This window comes from Phoenix dactylifera, unplaced genomic scaffold, assembly GCF_009389715.1.
Source record: "Phoenix dactylifera cultivar Barhee BC4 unplaced genomic scaffold, palm_55x_up_171113_PBpolish2nd_filt_p 000334F, whole genome shotgun sequence".
Classification (NCBI taxonomy): Eukaryota; Viridiplantae; Streptophyta; class Magnoliopsida; order Arecales; family Arecaceae; genus Phoenix; species Phoenix dactylifera.
This window is the reverse complement of record NW_024067797.1, coordinates 1-24,109: the sequence shown is the minus strand read 5'-3', so window position 1 is coordinate 24,109 and position 24,109 is coordinate 1. Positions and strand designations below refer to the sequence as shown.

The window sequence follows — 24,109 nt, the reverse complement described above, 5'->3', positions numbered from 1 at the left end:
TGTAAGTTTTCCGAACTAGGATGATATATTACTAGGCTTTCATTCTATGATGTAATACATATACAGAGTCCAAGTGGTATATGTAGGGCTCGTTTGGTTCGCAGGAAAAGGAGGGGGGAAAGTGTGGTCAACGGGAAAGTAATGAAATGCCTCTTGTTTGGTTGGAGTTTTCAAAGGAGAGAGATGGGAAAGTTGTATTTCCATGGGAATATGATTCCCACATTTCATAGGAAAGTCTTTCCCATGAGAAACATGGGAAAATTACTTTCCCATGAGGTGGGAATCACTCCTTTTTTATTTTTTCCCAAAAAGACCCTTCAACATTAAAGAAGCATTAAAGAGGCATTAAAGAACTAATTTTTATTAGGGGCATAATAGGAATTATACATAACTTTCCTAGGAAAGTGGATGGTCAACCAAACATAAGCACTTTGGAAATTTGTCATTTTCCAATGGTTAACCAAACATGCCAAAAATACTTTCCTAGGTATTCTCTTCCTAGGAATATGATTCCCAGGAATCATATTCCTAGGAGGGAAAATCCTTCCCGTGAACCAAACGAGCCCGTAAAGTTTTGGAGTAGGAAAAATTAATATGAATACTGAATTCTATTCTACGCAATTGATTGGTAGGATATGTTAGAGAGTGAATACTCGAATATTGATGATAAAATTTATCGAGCGATGCAATGTCATTTGCTAAGATTAATTTTTTTTACACAAAAGGAAATTAAACTGAAAAAAGTAATCGACGCCGAAAATATCATTCAATGCCCTATGTTTCTTTACATGTGAACAAATTATATCAATTTTTAAGTCGCTACACCACTGCTCAATCAAAAAAACAATCAATATTAATATAAATTATATGCAAAAATAGTAAATATTTATTTTTTTATTATTATGATCTAAACTATGAAATGTATATGCCGAACATGTACATCACAAGGTGATCGTCACTAATGAAAATAACAATTAACGTTTTCTTCCGCATCAACACCAATAAGCAAATCAAATGGATAATTTTTATCGATCGAGGAATTTTATTATTAACAAAGTATATCAATTTTTATATCGCTACACCGCTGCACGATCAAAGGAACAATTAATGTTAATACAAATTATGTGCAAAAATTGTAAATATTTTATTATTATTATTATGATGCTCTAAACCATGAAATGTATATGCCGGTCGTGATCCACATGTACGTCACGAGGCGATCGTCACTAATGCAAATAAAAATTCAAATTCACACTTTCTCTGGCATCAACACCAATAAACAAATCAAATGGATAATTTTTATCGATCGAGCCGATACAACTGTTAGCAGAGTAATAAAATTTTTGAATCATTTTGGAAAAATTAATGCATGCCAACTTTTACTCGGTAATGACATGGCTGTGCGCTGTTACAGTTATAATCTTCCGTTTGTAGTAACTCCCTAGCTGTACGCAGAAAAGAAAAGAAAGGGAGGGTGACAGGAACAGTGGTGTGGAAAATGGGTAGAACAGAGAGCTGTGTGGTCACTGTGGATCACTTCTTTCTCCGATTTAATCTCCCAGCCCTAACTCGCCGGCTCTCCTCATTGCAAGGTATCTTCCATCCCATCCCATCCCAATCTCTCGCTACAACAACGGAAAATTGTCGAGGAATTAGTTCTTTGATTGAATTTATGGGGAGCTCCTTGAGGTTCACTGACGTCGTATATTGATGTAAATTGGGTTTCGTTTCGATTGTTGGATCTGCTGATATATGGAAAATTGAGGTAGAGGGGAGTTTTGGGGCAATGGATTCCTCTTTTTTCCTCTATTTGTTTTAATTTTACTATGATTTCGTGTTTATTAGGGTGGGATTGCTGGTTCCAGGATGATGATTCCTGTTTGCTTTTTTTTTTTTTTTGTAAATCTCCTTGGTTCGTTATAATTAGTTCAACTTTGTGAGTTTTGGCCCCCTTTTCTCTTCCGATTAAATTGTTTTCTTGATAATTTTAGGTGTTTTCTCCTTCAATTCCTTTGTCTTGTCAGGTTTGAAATTTGCTTCTTGTTGCCCTGTTAGTTTGCTATTTTAATCTGATTGGTATAGAAATTGATTCAGTTTTTGAGTTCTGATGGTAAGTATTCTGAATGAGCTGAGACATTTGCCTTTGTGCTTGTTTATGCTTGTGTGGATGGTGGGGGTGAACTGCAAACCAAGAAGCAAGTAGTTTGTTTAGTTTTAATGGTTGCATAAACCAAGAAGTTATCTTCCATTGCCTGCTGACAGGCCCTTTTTTCCTGGGCAGGCCCCTTCCTAGTTCATACTTGCCTTTGCCAGGGCTATGGTTCCAGTTCATAGAGGGTTGACATCAAGTTGGAATCTATTCATGTAATGATCTCATACTTCAGTATTTCAAACTTCAATCTATGAATCTGACCCCATATAGACTTAGGTTGATTTCTATGTTATATGGGTGCATCAGTAGGCATAGATTTGTGTTGGCATTAAATGGTTTGAAAGACTGACTTCTAGATGTAAGCAATTCCATAATTTTATCCTTCGATCCTTGCTCCAAGTATTTAGAGTCAACCATTTGGATCCTCATGCGCTGATCCTTCCTATTAAGGTTATTAGCATAGTATTAAAATTTCAATGTTCTTTTTCTTTGATGATCTCTTTGGTTATCGTGACCATGTTACCAGGTTGAAGCTCATGGGATTGGGTGGTTTAGTTTACAGACAACCTAATTACTTGCTATTTCATGTTGTAATCAAACCTTTATTAGAGAAACTAGGTTTTTCCTTCATATGAGCCATCACATTCTGCTTTGAGCCCATGCTATAACTTCTTCTCTTTCTAGTATGTTTATTGCCTTAATGAGCATTGAAGTATTCTTTTCTTGATCGGTTGATTTCAGGCATTTTCTTGTTGGAGTCTAAGATTTTGTGCTGGAAGTTCCAATCTCTCGTATGATTGCTTCATATTTGGCCCCCTTGTGCCAATGGGCATTGTAAGGATTAGGCCTCGGGGGCCTGGAAATGATGATTCTGCAAGACAAAGTTTTCGTACCTTTCCACTCAACGAGCTCGCGCAAGAGGAGGGATTGCTCTTGGAAAAGAACCCTGATGATGCTTTTGATGACTGTGAACCTGCAGAGGTGGGTTGTGAGTTTGTCATGGTTGAAGATCAGATATGCAATGTTCCATATGAGCTTTATGATTTGCCAGATTTAAAGGAAATTCTCTCTTTGGAGACCTGGAATTCTTGTTTAACAGAAGAAGAAAGATTTTCTCTAGCAGCTTACCTTCCAGATATGGACCGAGAGACATTCTGTATTATGATAAAAGAGTTGCTCAATGGTGATAATATATTCTTTGGAAGTGCATTGGAAATTTTTTTCAATAGATTGAAAGGCGGATTTTGTTCTCCACAAGTTTCTCACCTAAGGGAAGCTCTGCAGTTCTTGCAAAGACGGGGCTATTATCATTATCTCAGATCATATCATCAGAATATGGCTCAGAAGTTTATGGACATCAAAAGGGCATGGAGCAATTGTCATCCAAACATGAGCGTTGAGGAAAGGGTACGCATTTGGAACAATAGGAAAGATTGCAGTCCTGTTTTTTTGGTTGATCTCAATGCATTTCCTGCAGAAGAAGAGATCTTAAACAAGGGCGAAAAGAACGTGGCAACCATTCCATTGTTAAAGAAGACCAGATATATGAATGAAGGCATAAATATTCATGACCCAACGGTTGTTTTGAATGATATGGCAGCAAACAAAAAGACAAAAGCAAAGGGGGTTCTGAAAATAAAACCAATTGAAATGAACACACTGCAAAATCAACCTCTGCAACCATTTCCAAGTGAGCCATGGAAGCTAAGTAGGCGGCCACCCAAAGGTGTGTTAAAAATAAAGCCTAAATGTGATCCTCTTGGTCGGCAAGAGCAATCCAGAATGATCCAAATTCCACCAGAACAAACTACAGCTGATCTATTGGGTGTTCATACCTCTAGATTCTCCACTTCACAGTTTGCTTTTCCATGGGATAAAAGGACTTTTGATGAGAGGTTACAATTTGTACATCAGACAAGCAGAGATGGAAATACTTACAGAAGTTCTGGGTTTATAGAAAATCATCGAAGAGAGGAATTTCCAAACATGGCTGCTGGACAGAGCTTCCAAAGAAAGATAAAGATGGTAAAGGACATGAGGTCAGATAATGCCATAGAGATAAATGAAGAAGTTTTTCCATTGAAAAATAACCAGAAATTGAAGATTTTTTCTCATGAAACTAGTGGGTTGGGAGAGTTCCCCAAAGGAGACAACCTTCGAAACTCAGGTCAACGAAGTAGAGTACTTCATTCTGGTTCTGCTGACTCATACCCTATTGCTCCTGAGAATCATCAAGGAGGAAGGCAGATAACCACAGTGCATTTCACACTTTCTGAAGCAGTTTCAGGGGTCCCAATTGTTCCCACTGATGAGCACCAGGCTTTTACAAAGTCTTCTGGTCATTCAAAGCATAAGCTTAGAGATAATAATGATGGAGTATTGAAAGTGCCAAGTGTCCAAATGGCTACTTTAGGGGTCGAAAGAGAAAATCTTATGTTTCCTATAACATATAAGCGGAAAAAAGCATACAGAAAGCTTAACCTGGTCGACTCTCTCAAGCAGCCACCCTTGGTAGCCGATATGGAGCCAGTAGCGCCGAGTGGAACAGTAAACATGAAAGCGAAGGCCATCAAGATAAAGTTTAAAGGTTGGAATGATAAAAATGCTGAGTACAACAAGAAATGCTGAAATGGGATGAAACAGGGGTCTATGTCAAGTTAACCCTATATGATGTAATCGATGAGCATTTTGCTGGATCCTGCAACAAATTAATGAGGTTTCAATGATTCTGTTGGTGGGATGCTGCATTGGTTGCAAACAAGCTGCTACTAGTTAGGACTGACCGTGAAAAGCAGCCAAGCACCTGCTTCAGTAGGGCGTCTGGGAAAGATTTGCTTGAAATTTCTTAAAATGTAACATATTCAGAGCTGATCATGGTTACAAAAGAATGAAGCCACATAATAAGTGGCTTTTATATGCATATAGTTATATACATAAAGCTTAGGTATTTCATTCCTTTCTCTGGGATGATCTGTATTTGTTCTGTATCCTACTATCAGCGAGTAGGCAGAAGCAAAGCTAGTTTCTTCTTTTTCTCATTACAAATTAACTCCTGCTCATTGTACGAGCTGATCCTGGCAAAACCATGCTGAGATGTACAAGTAAATTGACGTGTGTCGATTTTAGTGTCCAATAGATATTCTTGACTCTCAGCCTTCATGACATCAGCAAATTTAACTTAAGCAAATCTCAAATCGTTTCTCTATTCACGGATAACATTATACTACATCAAACTTGATCAGTTTTTGGTTGCAGGGTTGATGCAAGCTTTCCTTTTTTTATCTTAAAGCTTCCAATTCCTTAGTAATCAGCCCTTTCATCTGTGCTACTCATCTTAAGCCCAAGGGCCAGGAGATAATTTCTGAATAGTCTGAAACTACAAGTATTAGAAAATATGTTTGATTTCTTAAATAATGTTCAGGTCTTCTGATATTTCTAAATGTGGTGATCTACTTGGTGTTCTTGTTCTCCAGACTCTCTTATTGACTGTATATGTTTCTGTCTCCTTTGGTCTGTTGGCTCTCTTTATAACAGGCGTTAATTTTGTTAACACTGTTCGTAAGACAGTCTTGACTCGAGTCTTATGTTATAATATTTTTGTGACATTTTCGTTATACATAGTTTCTGATCTTTGGAGATCTTGTACTACTTAAGTGGTAGAATCATCTTGTTTACTTCTAGGAAATCCTCGTTTGAAAAAGCATTAGTATTTTAGCATCATTAGTGTTGTTGAATCTAACTTACTTTCTTTCCTTTGAAGCTTAGGTTGTTCTGGACATATTAAAGAAGTGTTGAGAGTTGCATCAATTTAGGATAAAGTGGTGAAGAACCAATTTAGGTGGCAAGGGCATGTGGAATGAAGATTATGGACACTGCAATAAGGAGATGTGCTTCAATTTCTGTTGAAGAGTATGGTAATGATTCGTGAATCAGAATTCACAGTGCCAGACCTGAAAATTTGTGATTAGGCTTGATGATTATGATTATCAAGTATTGATATGTGAGATACCCATGTTGCTAAGGATCAAGGAAAACTGTATCTTATTCATGGAATGCATTTTCTAGGGCAGCTTGGATAGAGACTTGAGAGGTTTAATATCAATATAATCTCGACTCCTTCGAAGATAAATGTTACTCTTAAACTCCCATCGGCAATTTCATCGACCATGTAAGGGGGCCATATTCATTGAGTGCATTTTTCAGGGCACTTTTTTTTTTGTAGCAACAATCTTATGGAGACTCAATAACCTTAATCTCAACATCTATCCCTTCAAAGTAAGTGAAGACTACTAAATTGTTTTGGGGCAAGGTTTTTCCAGAGCCCCTCATCATTAGCTTTCTTCTGCTGCTATCCAAGCCTTCCCTTCTAGAAGCCTGTCTGTGCTGTATCCTTTTCCAGCAAGTGAAACATTGCCATTGATGCTCTTATTCCTTGATACTTTCTTGATATACAGTCATTTAGTGATGTTGTTTTTTTTTTTTTTTGATAAAAGCAGCATTTCATATAGCTCTAACTTGAGTACATTCAGCCATATCAAAAGAAAGTAAAGCGTACAGGGTAGGAGGAATATCTCCTACAGATGTCCATGTGACCTCCCCGGAGTGCCGGTTAACAAAAGAGGCAACCCAGTCTGCTGCACTGTTTGCCTTCCGAAAAATATGTAAAGCCCGGAAATCACTCGATTCCTGCGCTAGTCTCCGAATCTCACGGATGAGAGGATTACTATCACCATATCTGTCCGCTCCCCGAATCCACTCAATCACCACAGAGGAGTCCCCCTCAAGGCATATATGCTCAGCACGGAGTACCTGCCTCGCATAGAATACAAGATAAGCTGCATCTTGTTCCGCATGCATTTGGCAATTTGCTCCTCTTTTTCTATTCTCAAGGCTCTGAAAGCTGAACCCTGTTCCGTGATTGCCTTCTGTAATATATTCACCAGTTCTTCTGGAGAAACTGGTGCTTACACTTGAACAGATGTAGAAAATAGAAGTTTTACTTTATTATAAAGTGCCTATTTTTCAAAAATTGTTATCGAGAAATATGTTTTCAGTTCCTGTTGAAGAACTGCAATGCAAAGAAGGCACGCCACAGTACAATGGTAAGGTTGTTCCTTTATGATCTAGGTGTCATGAGTTCGAAACATAGTAGCAGCCTCGTATATAAGGATAAAGTTATATACATCCAAACCTTTTCAAACCTTGTGGTGATGGAAGCCCCGTGCACTGGAATGTTCCTTTATTTTTTTGTTTTCTTTTGTAGAAATGCAGACATTTTTTCGTTTTCTTTTGTAGGACTGCAATGGCAGATATAGAACAGCACAAATGGGAAGCTGACTGTTTTTAGCATGACAGCCATATCTGTGCCTTCTTTTTTTTTCAACTGCTCTCCATGATACAAAGCTTGTGTCGACAAACCCTACCACCGGCTGTGAACAAAGTGTGTCGTAGTGAAAGGTAGCCGTGCAGGGGTTGTCGGGAGCATGGAGGTACGCAAAAACAAGCTTCAACTCATCCTTTCAGATCTTTAGAGCTCGAAGAACCAAGATGCATAGAAGAATGGAAGGTTGCTGCCATATTTTTGATCCAAGAGAGTCATAAAATACCATTTCTCTGGGATGATCAGAAGGCCTGGCTGCTGCTGGGATTGCAGATTCTGAGGACCTCGTCTTGGAGCTCCATGGCTTATTGCTTTTGACATCCCTCCTATTATTCTGAGAGGAAGTCTTACCGTCCGGCAAAGTTAATCATGTGGTCAGCTCTATAATTTTAATGTACAGTTGAAGTTATTGATGCTCAAGAAATCATTGCACTTGCTTAGAGGGAAAAGAGGGTAAAATAAATCAGTATGACATATTATATTGCATTTTAGACAACTCCATTCGAACAACTGCACAGGAGGCTGTGCATCTCACATTCCTCTCATAAATACACACTACTTTTAGTGAATATACCACTCCATATTCACTCTCATAAACAACCAAGAAATGCATCAACTATAACTTTAAATTTACTCTATACAATCATGGTTGATGAGACCATGGCCATCCGATAAGAACTTATTCATCTGTATTGACATATTTGGTCAAGTTTCCCCAGAAAAATCCAGATGCCAAGAGTTGCAAAGTTCTGACGACATCTGGCAGATTTAACTTTGGTTGTGTTGCAGAGGAATTTAACATTAGAGATTTTTAGATCGGAAAGTCACTCGATTTGATTACAAAGAGCCATTCTCTGTTGATGATAGAAGCCAACAGTTTCTGCAGGACAGCAAACTTATATGCTCAATTGGCGAAGCAGTCTCGAAAGAACCACCTGCCATCACGGAAAGCTTAGAATCTCCTCAAAAAAACCTACAAGTCAACCTTCAAGGAAAGAATCAAAAGATAAAACATGACTCATGCTGTAGCTTCCACCGACTACCAACCAAAATATTACAAGGCAATCTGTCATGAAATAAAGATAAAATGCAACATCCTCTGTTTTTATAGGCAGGCTGGCTGGTCCCTCAAATAGCACTTTTTATTCACCATAAATCAGTGATATGGTTGGTTTTCTATTCATAGGGGAATCCATGTATAGAAAAGATGGGGGAGGATGAACATAATTTGAACAATAATGAGCATGATATTGAATTTGAACTGTTATGACCCCCCAAAATGGGAGAATTCTTGGACAAATAATGCTGCGACTTTTTGATCATGATATGAATAATTGTACAATGGTGTGGAGGCCGGTGGAATTGGCATGGCTTGGAATTAAAAACCAAATTTGCTGGAGTCATGCAAATTTGCCGACCAAGCCCATGCCAAGCTACAACCCTGGCAACTGCTAGCTCACAAACACAGCCTTCCTGCCACTGCGAAGATGTCCCAATATGACCTCCAAGACATTCTTATGCCCCGATTTCTCCAGGCCCCATCGAGTCATCTCAGAAGCCAAATGGGACTTTCTGCTGCTATTCTTCTCAAATGAGGCACCCCCACAGCTGAATGGAAAATAGTACATCCCTGAAACACCAACTCAACCATTTGGTTGGGGAGGTCTATTGTTTGGTGGGACAGATGGGTTGACTTCATTGACAATTGGTGCTTGAAGATGTGGATTCCACCGGTCAAAGATGATCCTCCCTCCTCGTCCAATCCTCCCTTGGAAGCGGTAAGGTGGTGCAACCGAACCATTCTCTGCAGGAGGATCCGGTGGCTGCACAATGCTGGCAGCAGCCAACTTATCTGGATCTAGAGGTCTTGTGAATAGCAAAACAGGTTCATCTAGGTCCTGCATTGACACCACATTTCATATCTCCAACTAAACTAGATCTAAAAGAGGTTCCAGGTGTAAAGTGGGAAAGGAGGAACATGATAGCTTTGGAGCTATTATATGATATAACAGAAGATCATAGTACCTTCTTGCGAAGCCATCCATGTGGTAAAGGTCTTCTTCTCATTTCTCGCTTCATTTGTCCTGCAGGGACCACTATCAGCTTCGAATCAGTGAAGGGTGGATTCTGCACTGCAGCAGATTGTGCACGTCGGTGACCACTTGTGGTGTCATCAGAGTCCAAAAAATCATCCTCGCTTGATCCAAATTTCCATGAATTGGATGGGAAGCCAGATAATGCAAATCCATCTTCGATAAGTTGTGCCTCATGCTGAAAGCAGTGCAGAGGTTGTTAATAACCCAAATGCTAATTCAGATCATCTCCACAAAAAAAAAGAGGCCTTCTACAATTACATCACAAAAATGAGAGAATGCCTCCATAACTTTCATCCTCTTAATATGAAAACTGCATTGACATACTCAGGAATTCATTCAGTGCATGTACTGACAGCAATGACATTTCACAAGATTGGTTGGCATCATTGATGAAATTTTTTTTGCTTGATAACATAGTAGGAACTGTAGGTGTGTCATGCCCAAGAAAGATGCCCATAACTATTAATAGATATCTCTTAAGCTACAAATCATACCAAGCTGCTGTTTGGATGTGTGGCTCCCCAGTAATGTGTGATAACCACCAGGGTCCAAGGTCAAAGAAAGGTGGGGAGTGGAGAAGTTGGCATGATAAATGGAGACTGCAAATCCCACAATCCCAAGGTTTTAGGCTCTACTGAAATGCACTTGTAAATTTTGGAATTGCAGGACTGACAGCCTCCCCTTCTTCTACCGATTTCTCCCACTACCCTCCTACTCCTTCAGTGATCCATCGAGACAGACCCTAATGCAGAGGTAAGTGATATCATTATGCCCTAGTTGGAGAGGCTCTGATTGTCCATGCACCATCCCAATTTGCTGGGTTGCATATGTTTGAAGACCCAGAATACTGAAGCTCAAACATATCTTCCAGAAGAAATGAAGGCATACGATACATGAACAGACAGATCAAGAATATAAAAACAGCACTCAGGATTTCAGGAATCAGGAGCATGCACCATTTAGTCCAGTGAAACCAAGTTTTCCTTTTTCATTGTAAATGCAGTCCTTAAACTGTCTACCGTCAGTTAGAAAACTACCATGCCTAAAAAGGTTTGCTGGGGTTCTAATCTTCTAAACATCTTCCTTACAAGAATCTCTACAATATTATTCACTCACTATGAATGAAACATTATTACAAAGAAGAATTCCTGACATTTAATCTCCAAAAGGTAGTTATATTTTCCAAGGAACTCTCTAAAATGAAACCAAAATACACTCCCAAATTAAATGAACAAATAGCAGATCCACTAAAAAATAACCATACAGCAAAACAAGACTAAAAAACAAATGGTAAGCAAATGATTCCAATTATATTTTGTTCTACAGCAACCTCACGAGTGTAAATTGTGTTGTTGAAAATGGAGGATCAATGACAGGATACATGTATTAGCCTATATGAAATACTGCAGTTACTTCAACACGTTTTGACAGATAATATGAAATCAAATTTACAATCAAGGTACGCCATACTGTACCGAACCGGGCGGTATAGAGTATATCGTACCCTACCAGTTCGGTATCAATATGCAATAGAGGGGTGTACCAACATTCGGTACGCCAAACCGACTCCCATACCGGGCATACTGACACAGTAACAGGATGGCACTGGTACAGGGCCCAGTACTGAGACGGCGTACCTTATTTGCAATACATGTAAATAAAGGTCCCTACGTCCAGTCCTAATCTTATCATTCAAAGTAATGTCACTATAGTCTTGGAAAATATTATCTTATAAAACTAAACATAAGCCCTTGTTCAGTAAAGAATGGGTGGGCAAATAAAACATACAACTATTCAGCCCTTGCCCATAAACTGCTTGTGATGAATACATTTTTCTTACAAGAAATTAAAAGAGGTATGACTCTGTTACTTTATATTACATAGACTGACCAAATTGAAGAAAGCAAGAGGAATACACAAGAAGGGATATACCCTATATTTGATTTGAATCCTTTGAAGGCTGACCTCACTCTCCATGACCTCTCGCTTCTTCTCTTCCCTCTGCATACAGAAGTAACGTAGAGAAGTTGAATTTTGTGGGCTTGCATGACTAATTACCATTGCAATATTATTAACTTTAGAACAGCAAATAAATCACTGAAACTAAACCTCAATCAAAGCCTCCAAAACTGTCCTTGCCTGATCCAAGTTACGCCTGACCTGAAGAAACTTTAAACATCAGCACTAATTTGATATATATATATATATATATATATATATATATATATATATATATATATATATATATATATATATAATTATTTAATGCTAAAATATGTGCACAGATGGCGGATTACGCGATGAGAAATGCCAATATTTGTGATGCTATTATTCGATATGAATAATGTTAATATCCAACCACTAGCACTGAAAATAAGAGACAAAATAATGCTATTTTAGTCAACCAAAATTGCAACCATATGAAGAAATGATGGATGTGTATCAAGATTACATTGCCAGTATGAATATGTTTGTATGATCCTTAAAAAAGCATTAAAAGAAGTCGTTCCAAACTTCATGGTGTAAAGAAATAAACAAATAAATTGTGAAAATGAATCTAAGATTAAAAATAAAGCAGCCAATTATTGGAGCCAAACACCTATAATTTGTCCTTATGATAAAAAAAATGACATTCCTTCAGTAACAAACTTTAGAAAGGGCTCACTCTTCATGAATAAGCAGTAAAAATCTGCAAAATTATTAAATATGTGCTGAATATGAAGGGTTTGTCTGTAGATTTCCTAGAACTCAACATTTGCAAATGCACTAGCTTGTTAAAAGGAATAGCTGGAAAATCATTATATCATTCCATAACATGAAATTTATTTTTCAATTAACAAATTATACTTTTCATACTTTCTCACATGGAATGCCTAGACCGGTACCGGAACCACTAAAAAACCGGTATTTTCCGGTTTTTTAGCCGAACCGGCCGGTTCGGAGCCCGTACCGGCCGGTACCGGCCCCGTACCGGAACCACAGCGCCTCGCGCTGTGGTTTTTGAAACCACCGCGTACCAGCCGGTACGGTACCGGTACCGGCCGGTATGTACGTACCGGCCGGTACGTACCGGTACCGGTACCGGCCGGTATGTACGTACCGGCCGGTACGGTACCGGTCCGGCCGGCCACCGGTACGCCGACCGGCCACCGGTACGGCGGACCTTGCTTTCTCATATTGTAAATTTAGGAACTTTTTAAAATTCTAATTTTGAGATCTAAAACACTATTGAAATTAAGCTACATAAAGCAAAAAAGTGACCATACCTTGGCCAAATCTTTATTCGTTTATCTTTAGATTCTCTTGATTCTTTCATATTTTCATTTATTAATATGGTGATATTTCAGAAGTTTGTTCAAATAAAATTCTGAAGAGTCACGGAATCATTGCAAGTTGACAGAAGTCCCTTTAAATTGAAACAGTAATGTCTTAAATGTTTTAACGATATTATATAAGGGTCATTCTGAAGTGATGAGATCTAATAGATTTTACAAGTCCTGAACTGAACAATAATCTTCTTTAGCAGTAGATTCTGCATAGCTTTCTTCTTTGTCATGCCTTGCATGAACACCCACACAACATTTATGTCACGTGAAGCAGGGATTGGTTGGCAAGCAGCATTTTTACTAAATGATAAAAGATACACAGCCTAACACCAACATAAAGCATTGAAATTAATGGCTCATGAAATCCCAAGTAAATTATGGCAGGCAGCATGCGAACAATTATGCAGGTCATACCAGTTAGAACAGTTACCACTAAAAATAAATCCATATTATCAAAGACCAAAAGTAACAACCAAACTCATACGAGTAAAGGGCACACTGGCAGTTATACAAAATCCATGAACAATTTTTTGATTAAGCAACATGCTGCAAGAAGGAAAAAAGTAGATTCTTCACCTGGCGAAGTTTTTCAAAGGATTGGACATTGTTCTCCCGCCTTTGCATCTGAACAAATTGAAAACCATAATAGTGTAAAATGACCTTAAAAGTCTCATTTTTGGGTTTAAGTTTGTACACATCGAATGGGAACATTTAGAGGATACAGCATGGTCTTCTTGAAAACCAATGAACATTTCAAAATTCAAATGAATATTTAAACTACTCTGCTTACCCTTCTTGTGTGAAGGCGGTGAGCTTTTTCTCTTGGTCTAAACACATTGTATGGATTTGTATCATTAACTGGTGGAGGAGGCTGCGCAAGCACAAAAATCAAGAGAGAAAAGTAGGTTCCTAGTTTGCCAGAAGAGTTAAAAAAGGATAAAATTCAAATTTGCTGAGAAAGTAAATGAATTAGATGAATCGTCGACAACATAACAAGCATGAAGACTCAAGGGCAATGAATTAACATTTTCTTTTAGATTTAATCATTCATTTTATACCAGTATATCTGCCAAAGGAAACAAATCTAATAGAAAATAACAAATAAAGTGGAAAAATTCAAAAAAACAAACTTTGAAGAGAAGAAGGGATTAAAGCAAAGCCTTCAGGGTTAGAGTCAACATATTCAAGTAATAAAAATATATTAGGAAAACAAGATGCTCCTGCAGGACGATTACCTTTCTCATGGAGATGGAAGACTTTTAGTTAGCAACATGAAAAACGAACTAAACTGATGATATTGATAGACGATGAAGGAAAAGGAAAGGGGATATCCAGTATACAGCTCAAGAAAAGAAGCAAATGCCAAAAATTGACATGGCAGAGACCGTTTGGTAGTTCTCTATTAACAGATACAAAGGTTTGACCAAGCACTGAGGGTGAAAATGGACCGGCTAATATCCATCTAGATTCGTTTTCGGATCTGAATCTATCCGGATATGGATATAAATTTGAGTATCCAACCAAAATCCATATCCGTATCCATATCTATCAAAGAGAAATGGACATGAATATGGATAAACAACTATCCGATCCGTATCCCAACATCCGATTCTATTTGTAATCCTATTTAATGTAATATAGTAATCATGAACTTTTAAGAAAAATAGATGACCCCATTAACATGCTATTAACTTGATTTACCTTCTACTTAGCAATTTCTTTGATTATGTGGTCATAAAGTTTAATTATCCGACTTATATCTATATTTATATCACTACTTTCAGTATCCAATTTATATCCGTCTCCATTTAAAACAAATATGGATATGAATTTTTGCATCCGACTAACATTCATATCCACATCTGTATTCGTGAAACAAAACAAACTTTAACCGAGCATCCATATACTGGTATCCAATCCATATATAATCCAGTTTTAGCCCTACCAAGCAAACTCCTTCGAAAACATCTGTAAGTCAAAGAATGCCAAGGAAATTGTACTATAATTATTCAAACTTGAACTATAATTATTCAAAGCTAAAAGGTCATGTATCTCCTTTGCTTTTATTGCAAGTCAATAATCATGTAGCAACCAACTTGAATTTGATGTTTCTTAATGGCCTTCTCGTAAAGTAGATTGGAAAAGTATGTCATCCTTGACTGGATCTAAAGTAGAACCATCAATTACCAATGGGAATAATGAATGAAGAAACTACAACTAATTACTTAATAGCATAGCTACCCAGAGATCACAAAGCCCCCCTACAAAATGAATTTATGCTATCTACAGAGACAAAGTAGATGAGACCGGAAGAAATGGGTTTATTTTTATGTATTTAATAGTTATTACAACAAACACTAAATAGCTGCTATTTAAAGCAACGACTAATATTTGGAGAGGGATGATTGCACCTGCAAGAAACAATAAACCTAGGCATCCTTGTCAAATTTCTTAACAAATACTTATTGATGATTCAATGAATCATCCTAATTGCTTCTACAACTTATTTAAAACAATAATACTGCTTTCTCAAATCTAGTTTATCTACTAAAATTTCCTATATATAATTTTTATTATTTATTTTGATTGCAAATGCTAACTTTCTGGTATCTTCTCTATAAGAAGAGATTCCCAACTTTGACCACGTCTCATATTCAGACAGAGAGGCTCCTTCTTTCTAAGGTCTTCTTATCTTCTTGAGATTTTAGGTCGCTGCTAAATTCAAATTCAGATTTAAGATATATCCTGCTTAATGTATTAGAATGGGAGTGAATCTTTCTCTAAATACAGCACCAACATACATGCCTCAATTGACCTAACTGATTATTTATTGTTTTTTGGACAAAAAGATAGCTGACTACTTATCATTCTTATATTTCATTTTAATAATATTTTAGCACTTTAAATTGCAATAGCTTTTTGAACATTAAAGACTGTACTAATTACATTCAGAGAATATGAAGTGAAGAGCTAGTATGAACATCAACAAGAATACCAAATGTAAACAAACACAGGATTTTGTAATCAAACATACGGAATATACAACTAGGTTCATATTTAAGATCTTATGGCAGTTCTGCACCAAATGCACCAGAAATCTTAAGAGAACAGGTGCCCTTCCTTGATAAGTTGATATATAAGATGGTATACAAAATTTCACTTCCTCAACATAGCATAAAATATACATGAATGAGATGCTAGAGATCACATCAATGATCAAACTGATAATATTATTCTGTTTTATATAAGAAAAAGTGATGGTACTAACCTGCAAGCGCCGCAGGATAGGTTTTTGCCATTGCTCTCGCTGATAAAAGATAATAAAGCATGCATAAGAATACAGGCTACAACAGAAACAATACCTTTTAGTAAAATCAGCACATGTAATCTATATTACATTAAGCTACAGTTCAAATAAGTCCATCACAGTGTCAGAAAAAATACACATAAATTTACCATGAAAAATAATGCCTGCAGTAATCACCTCACAGAGCATGAAACATACCTTTGCTTTCCAGTAATTGTATACAGAAGGGAAAACTGCAGATCTTACAGAGTGGGCTTGCAAGGCCTGCAACATGAGGCAACTCTAAGAAATCACAGGGGATGATTGAACAAAACGATATTAGGAAGATCTTAATCCAGAACACTCAAGCATCGTAGTTGATAACAAACTGTCATAGCAAACAAATGAAACAGGGCAAGCTCTGCTACCAAAAAAGCTTGATATTGCCATGCAACTTAGTACTGTTGCTAGTGCATGCCAAAATTGAAGGTTAGAGAGGGCAGTAGTGATTAAATAGAGTTGAGAACTTGAGATAAAGGAAAATCACTGGCTTAAGACTATAATTCTTCAATTTTGGCATGCACTAGAAACAGTGACGGATAGCCCCCAGTTTTGCCATGTGCAATGCAATCTGAAGAGTATCCCAGTAAAGGGTTTGTCCTAGAGATTGTCATTTCAGAAGTTTTCAGAAGAATGAAGCCTGCATTTGCCTTTCTGACAACCACAAGTTCATGCCACACTAGGAGTAGCCGTATTACGTCATATTATCATCCTAACTTTTCTTCCATCAAAATAGGGTCTGGTATGGAGCAAAATTCTAAGTTGACTAAGCTCCATGGAAGTCTTGAGTAAATTTTAGTGACTGATTGCAAACATGACTTCATACTTCCAACACTAGACAAACTTATGCAAAAGAGGAGGCTGCAGCCTAGAAGGCTACATGATGGATGGAAGACCTATCCTACTGGTTGCAATTTTAACTCTTGCAATTTTAACTTTTTTTGGTTGGAAAGAGTCTCGATTGAGAGGAAAGAGGACAATATTTTAAATAGGGAACCATGCTTAACTTTAATGTACAAACTACACACCAATAGGACAAATCCACAGTAACGAAACTGAAGTAGTCAAACTACCTGCTAAAGGAACTCCCATCATGAAACAAGTAGAGAGGGTAGAGGGGGAAGAAGTGAAATGGTCCCTTGCTTCAACTTTAGTTTCAGTTCATGAATATAACTATGTTCATAATTCTGGTTATATATAAAACTAATATTTGTGCAACAAAAAAAGAACAATATGCTGAGATAGATATCATTCAGTATACAAGTCATCCATCAAACAGTGGGCATGCAAGGCCCCACTCCAAACCAGTGAAGCCTCCCTAAGAGTAAACTTTATGTTATTGTGCAGATAGAGATCATGCACGTCTAAGGCATTTACTTGCTTCCCATTTCTGAGTATCCATGCATTGCATGTTCAAAGACTAGTCCATTTTAAAAGTCTACCGTGCATTCTGTTTGAGCAATCTAGAACTACAGACTGAAAATTTTGGTTCATATAAATACACCTTTTTTTCACATACACTCCAATCAATTTTAGAAAGGAACCAAATAGATGGAGTATATTTGTTACAAACAGGAATATATTTATTAGAGAAGCATCAAAACTTGACAGGCTTCACTATTGGTCCATGATTGAAAAACACGTACCGTGTATGGTACCGGTATGCTTTAATCAGCTTTTAGACATATAGAGAATGAAGTAAAAAGAAATCAAATATGTTTAACAATAGTAATTTCTGTTTTGTACAAGGGAAGGTCTGCCAGTAACAAAAAAATGATAGTCATATACGTGAATATTCAAAAGGTGACTCCATAAGATGACCAAGAAGTACCTCAGCTGCAGTATCTAGCTGTAAAAGAACAGGAACAGAAGAACCAAAAGTAGGAGCTATGATTCCTGCTCTTTCTCGAGCTTTATGATCCAAAACCTCCAACTTAAACAACAAAGTCTCAAACCTGAATTATAACCATATGTAGATGACAATTAGCATTGAGAACATGAGAGGATGTAATGTGAAACAGATACATGAAATATTTTGAAATGTTTTAAATAAACAATTGCTAGCACATTGTGAGGAAAATATTTACTTTTCCCTTAAATGGGCCCAATTCTGACAACAGACTGCCATTCTAATGTTGACACACTAACATAATATTCCATATAATTCCAAAAAAAGACTGGAAAACGTGTACAAAGACCAGTTCATCTCTAAACTGCATAACTTTGGTGCATTTCAGAAACCTGATCACTACGTTTAAATTGTGAGTTTCAAAATATGTTCTATATGCAAAAACACTAATTACATCCAGTAGATTTATCACTCATTTCTACATGTGAAGAAAATACTTACATCCCCATGACAGAGAAACTTTGAGAAACCTCCCACTGAAATGGCATTTAGACACTATCTGAGTGACCACCAAAACAGTCTTTCTAATATTGAGTAAAGATGCTCAGACTCAGCCATTGACATCAGAAAATCATAATGAAGCATTAAGAACATAGACGTACATCCAACAAATAGACACATGACGGCTTATTGATTACCAATTCATCTTGGATGCATCATTTCATAGATTTTATATTTTGTCCAACTCAACAACTTTTACATTTTACAAAAATGATTCCTTTTCACTTTTAACTTTATGTTGGACACAGAATGATGTTTACACAGGAAATATAATTTTGCTAAGATATCACTGCATAAACATAAAGACTTCCTCCCCTCATCCTATTTCTTGCTCGACTATTTACTAGTTCATACAGAATTAGAAAGCCAAATGCAAGTGATTAAAGAGCCATATCGAATGGCGAATTTGTTATTACAGACATGGAACTTTGATCAACTAGGAGTTTTAAATGTACCTTTCAGGTGCAAGGATTTTCTTTTCATGGTTGAGCTCTTGAAGCCAATCCTCATCCTCATTGTCCAGGTCATACTCAACAAACTCCCTGATCTCTGCCCTGGCTGCAAGGATGAAGCAACTCCAAATATAGTTAGCATCATTAGACACAATGGAAGGATGATTTCCAATTGAAGAATGTCAGTAACAAACCTCCTCTTCCACGTAAATATGACGGAGGCTGTGCGAAAGTGCGAGAGTAGTCTCTTTCATACGTACCCACAACATTGAATTGTGGAGTAGGTATCTCAGATGAACTTTTCTTGAGAGAATTTTGATGCATCTAAAAAATGTGAACAAAGATAGGTAAGTCATTATTCTCATCAAACACAAGCAATTATAGGAAAGATTTGAGTTTTTCCCTACTTTGTGTTTCCATAAATACTCGCATGCGCAAACCAAAGTGAATGATGCACTTAGAATTTCCAAATATGGCATTCATGCAAATAAAGGACTTATTAACTCCAGAATACCCCTCCACAACCAGAAAGATTTTCTTTAAAGTTATATGAAGGACAGAGAAGACCATAGAAGGTCTAAGCAACATAAGAAAAAATGAAAAGGCAAAAAAAAAGGAAGAAGCAGACATTCCCCACTCAAATCATCATATTTGGAGAGGCTGACTGATGGATGTATAAAATCTATGGCAATTTTTAACATTGTCTCAACTAAAAAGAAAAGAAAGGAAAAAAATAAAAGCCTCTCTAATCTTGTGAGTTCGGGCTAGATATGATGCGAAGTAGAACTTGAGTTTTCATTAGGGGTCTTCCTGCAATACAGACTTTGACATCCATGTTTGACATGATGTGCTGACTCTAGCACTGAGAAGTTATTATGAAGCAGCATGCAATTCTAGGAGTCCACTGTCTATTGCAGGCAGGCCCCAATCAGAAACTCGGTTTCTACTTGGCAGCAGACCTGAACTGCACTCCTCTCTTGTTAGCTTTGAAAATAATAGGTCTTGACATGAAGTACCAAGCTAGAACCAAAATTAACATATAATCAGATGGCTGTATAATGTTAAATACTACTCATAAAGGACCATTAAAAAAAGGTTTCTCCAGATTATCATTAGCTGTGGCTTCTTTTAAAAATGACAGAAAGCAAGAATACAACAAACAAATCCTTAGATTTGGGGGATGTCATGGCACTCTGATTCTCACAAGACCATCATTTAAAACACTCTTTCAGGAATCTGGCATATGTCAGTTCAACAAAGGTGTTTGCAAGTCTCCTAGAAGGTCAATTGCCTTTCGCCCACTTCTACAGCGAGACAATTATCACATGCAGTGCTAAATTTCCAGACAAAAACCGAAGCAACTATACTAAGAGCTAATATTTTGTCACTAATACAATTCACCTCTCCAATAAATCAGAAAGTAATTAAACGGGGGCCTAGTTAAAGATGAAAAAGGAGATCACCCTCTGAATTTAATTAAGTCTATGACAAGAGCTCCCTTAAGCATTTTGTAGCCATATAACGTGATTGTGATGGTGTCACTCTTATCAAGGATTCAATGCAATTATGAGCAAAAGAAGCATAGTCAAGAAACTCTTCACCATCCAAGGTGTCATCAAGGCTACAAGGGCATTTAGCCGGACTGCCCCTCAGGAATACCATTTCAAAAGCCTCAATCACCAACAAGAAAAGATATTGCTTTCTGCTAAAGAATATGTCTATCCAACCAATATAGAAGGGCTCGAAGAGGAGTCACCAGAATTACTCGTTTTAAAGAAAGAAGTACCTGAATTCCAGCTAAATGTGCAGCTGTATGTATGTAACTCACTTGCTAGCACGATCATCATGCCATAAGAGCAAAAGAAGAAGCAAGATGGAACTAAGGAAGATAAATTCTAGTTGCCATTCAAGCCATCAAAGTTCAATCAGCATTACCTCATTGTTGGCCTCAGGAGCAAGCCGGAGCAACTGGGAGTTGCGGGTAGAGGAAGAAGTGCTCGGTGCCTCATCATCCTCAAAGTCCTTGATGGATTTGAGGATTGGGAGCTTCTTATGGATGTCAAGGGGACGAGGCCTGAACGACAACCTACTCATGTCCGCTCATCTCCTGTGCAATACTCCCCCCACTCTTCCCCTGCTCATGCCAAGACCTCCAATGCCGCACGACAAACTCAGGACCAAACACAAGCGAGCAATTCACCACTCCAAAGCTACTAACAAACCCAGATGAAATGAATAAAAAGCGCAAAAGCAGCTCAACAAGCACGCTACCTCAGCATTCAGATCATTACAACAGAGTGCAGAGCCTACCAGACACCACCGGATTCAAAAAAGGAATAGAGAAGCAATCCTAATAAGCCCCGAGTTAAGAACCCTACGCCCAATTCCCCAAATGGGAGAAGAAGGCCTTAAAATGCGAGTTTTCCCCTGCTCGGGGATGCCCTAGTTTTCAAAAAAACCGAGGAAAACCGCACAAGGGACCGTTTGTTTTCGAATTTTCGACTCCAATACAAATCCCAACCCAGGAATCGAATCGAGAAGAAGAAAGAACGGACTCCCCTCTCCAAATTGGGGGCTTCCAGGCCGCACCGGCCCGAATCCAGGAATTTAGGGCACGGAATCTCGCGGGGAGGGATTCAGCGTTCTAGGGATTTAAAAACCGAGACGCAAATCGATATCTTTATCAAAAAAACAAGGAGAAATAAAGCGAGGAGGTGGAAAATTTCTAGGGTTTTGAGTTGCTGTTTCTAGGGTTTGAAAGGAGGGAAAAGGAGGGAAGCGACGCGGGGAAGAGCAGGGAGAAAAAGAGGGTGGTGTCCTCGGGGTTCCTCTCTCACTCTCTCTCTTCGATGCGTCGAACGACTACGAGAGATCTACGGCTGGATACGAGTATCTACGGTTGAGTATGAGGATCGTAGGGCTGAGAAGGCTCGATGGAGGACGTACATAAATACTACGGTGATTTGAAAGAGAAAGATGGCTAAATTTACCTAGGCCTCGTTTTCTCTCTCCGTGTCCGACTCGGTTTGGCAAGCAAGGATCGTGTTTTGTGGACGGATGGGCAACGGCCATGCAAGGGAAGGAGGCTAAATGAGGGCGTGAGAGGGCCTTTGAAACTTCATATAACATTATAACAATGCTTGCATCTTTTCTTTGGGGTGCCACTGGGGCCCTCTACATTAGTAGCATTTCTAATTCCTCTTTAGTGTCAAAAATCGAGGAAGATACCGCTTTTTCATTTTTTTACCTTTGGTTAAAAAAAAAATATTGCTTATTCCCAAGGCTTGTAAAATACTTTGAATAAGTTTTAGTTTATTTTTTTAAAAAAATAAAAATATGCCGAACGTAAAAAAACATTGTTAGCGTTAGGAATATATGAAGAAATGCTTATGTGAACAATTCAAGCGACTAATGCTATAATAATCCTTTCCTCTAGAACTACTCATATTGTCAATTTGGTATGAGAACATGTTGTCCATGTTCTTATAAATTTATTGCAAAATAAAATTATTTTAGTATATTATTCTTATGAGAACTTTAAGTGCAATGCATGTACTTTTCTTACTATAAATATAGCTAATTCTTGGCATATGTTTTTGTATGAAAATTAAGAGCAAAGATTATGCTATCTCTCCTTATGCTCAATGAACAATAGCAATGTAATCCAAGATTTGCTTCCACGTTTTTCTATTTTATTTTTAATTATTCAATAGTATCAAGCTCACCATTGATTTTAGGACTGAAAAGAGATTTAGATTAAAGATTGGATCAATCAATTTTTAGTTCCAAGTCCATTAATACCTTTACTTGCACACCCTTAAGCCTATAATTCTTGCCACGGTATCAAAGAAAAAGACACCAACTACTCTTTTCTTCTATACCACCATCAACTAGAGGTGGGCATTGGACCGAGCCGCCCATGGCCCGGCACGAGGTGGGCATTGGACCGGGCCGCCCCTATAATTCTTGCCACGATGTCAAAGAAAAAGACACCAACTACTCTTTTCTTCTATACCACCATCAACTAGAGGTGGGCATTGGACTGGGCCGCCCATGGCCCGGCACGAAGCGGCTGGCACGGCCCGCTTGCTACAGTAACGGACCATGCTAGGCACAGCTCATAAAAGGGGGCCGGGCTGGGTTAAGAATTTCTGACCCGCGGGCTAAGCCTGGCACGGCCCATAAGGGCCCGGGCTGGCACGATTCGTGGGCCAAGCACGGCACGGCCCGCGGGCACAATTTTTTTCCCCAAAATACCTCTCAAATTAGCCATTTTATGGCTGTTGGGAGGGACAAAATGGGTAAAAAGCCACAAATAGCTGTTATGGGCCAAAAAATAGCCGTTATGAGCCATCCATAACGGATATTTTTTTTTGGACAGGCACAGCCCGTGCCGGGCCCGGCATGGCCCGCCACCCTATGGGCCTAGGGCCGTGCCGAGCTTAGCCTTTAGGTTAAGCGGGCCGTACCTGTTTAGTAACAGGCCGGGCCAGGCACGGCCCGTTTCGTCTGTGGCCCGGTGGGCCTGGACCGGGCCGGGCCCGACACGGCCTAATGCCCATCTCTACCATCAACCATCCCTTACTTTGATCCTGTTATCGATTCCCCCACCACCCTACCCAGGCCCGGCCCGGCCCGATGCCCATCTCTACCATCAACCATCCCTTACTTTGATCATGTTATCGATTCCCAACCCCCAACCCCCCCCCCCCCCCCCCCCCCCCCCCCGTATTATTAGTCCTCATCTTCTTTTGCATCTCTTTTGCATCATGGAGCACCACCCTCCCTCTACTCGATGCTTAACTATAAATTCCCTTCTTAGCATATTGGCAGCCACCACTTTTAGGACCCTCTTTCGTAAATCCTCCAACTCCTCCTTATCGGCCTTGGTTGTGTTTTATTTTAATCATTGTGAAATATCATTAAAACAAAAGGAGAAAAAAATGG

General features: G+C 38.4%; 2 protein-coding genes across 3 annotated transcripts; one reads left to right on the top strand and one right to left on the bottom strand.

The window, feature by feature from the left end:
• Positions 1-1,441: 1,441 nt before the first annotated feature.
• Positions 1,442-6,275, top strand: LOC103718937. 2 transcript variants are annotated; one of them, XM_008807951.4, is made up of 2 exons: positions 1,442-1,592; positions 2,894-5,285. In XM_008807951.4, exon 2 carries the CDS (start codon positions 2,978-2,980, stop codon positions 4,778-4,780), a length of 1,803 nt encoding a protein of 600 aa, XP_008806173.1. In that variant the 5' UTR covers positions 1,442-1,592; positions 2,894-2,977; the 3' UTR covers positions 4,781-5,285. The 2 variants fall into 2 exon arrangements, with proteins under 2 accessions (XP_008806173.1, XP_008806174.1); XM_008807952.3 differs by lacking the exon at positions 1,442-1,592 and adding an exon at positions 1,599-1,765 and having other exon boundaries at positions 2,894-6,275.
• A 2,285-nt stretch (positions 6,276-8,560) lies between these two features.
• LOC103718936 (enhancer of polycomb-like protein 1) lies at positions 8,561-22,253 on the bottom strand. The gene is made up of 12 exons (XM_008807950.4): positions 21,098-22,253; positions 19,357-19,486; positions 19,166-19,268; positions 18,132-18,255; positions 16,460-16,525; positions 16,223-16,261; positions 13,745-13,825; positions 13,531-13,578; positions 11,738-11,788; positions 11,561-11,629; positions 9,558-9,803; positions 8,561-9,430 (listed from the first exon to the last, which is right to left on the bottom strand). The coding sequence occupies exons 1-12, from the start codon at positions 21,254-21,256 to the stop codon at positions 9,176-9,178; spliced, it is 1,371 nt and encodes a 456-aa protein (XP_008806172.1). The 5' UTR covers positions 21,257-22,253; the 3' UTR covers positions 8,561-9,175.
• Between the last annotated feature and the right edge of the window lie 1,856 nt (positions 22,254-24,109).

Coding starts and splice junctions, on each gene's coding strand:
- LOC103718937 (XM_008807952.3), top strand. CDS start 2,978: ATGGGCATTGTAAGGATTAGGCCTCGGGGGCCTGGAAATGATGATTCT.
- LOC103718936 (XM_008807950.4), bottom strand. CDS start 21,256: ATGAGTAGGTTGTCGTTCAGGCCTCGTCCCCTTGACATCCATAAGAAG. Junction 18,256..19,165: donor AAAATCCTTGCACCTGAAAG/GTACATTTAAAA, acceptor GTTATAATTCAG/GTTTGAGACTTTGTTGTTTA. Junction 11,630..11,737: donor TTTTGGAGGCTTTGATTGAG/GTTTAGTTTCAG, acceptor TTCTGTATGCAG/AGGGAAGAGAAGAAGCGAGA.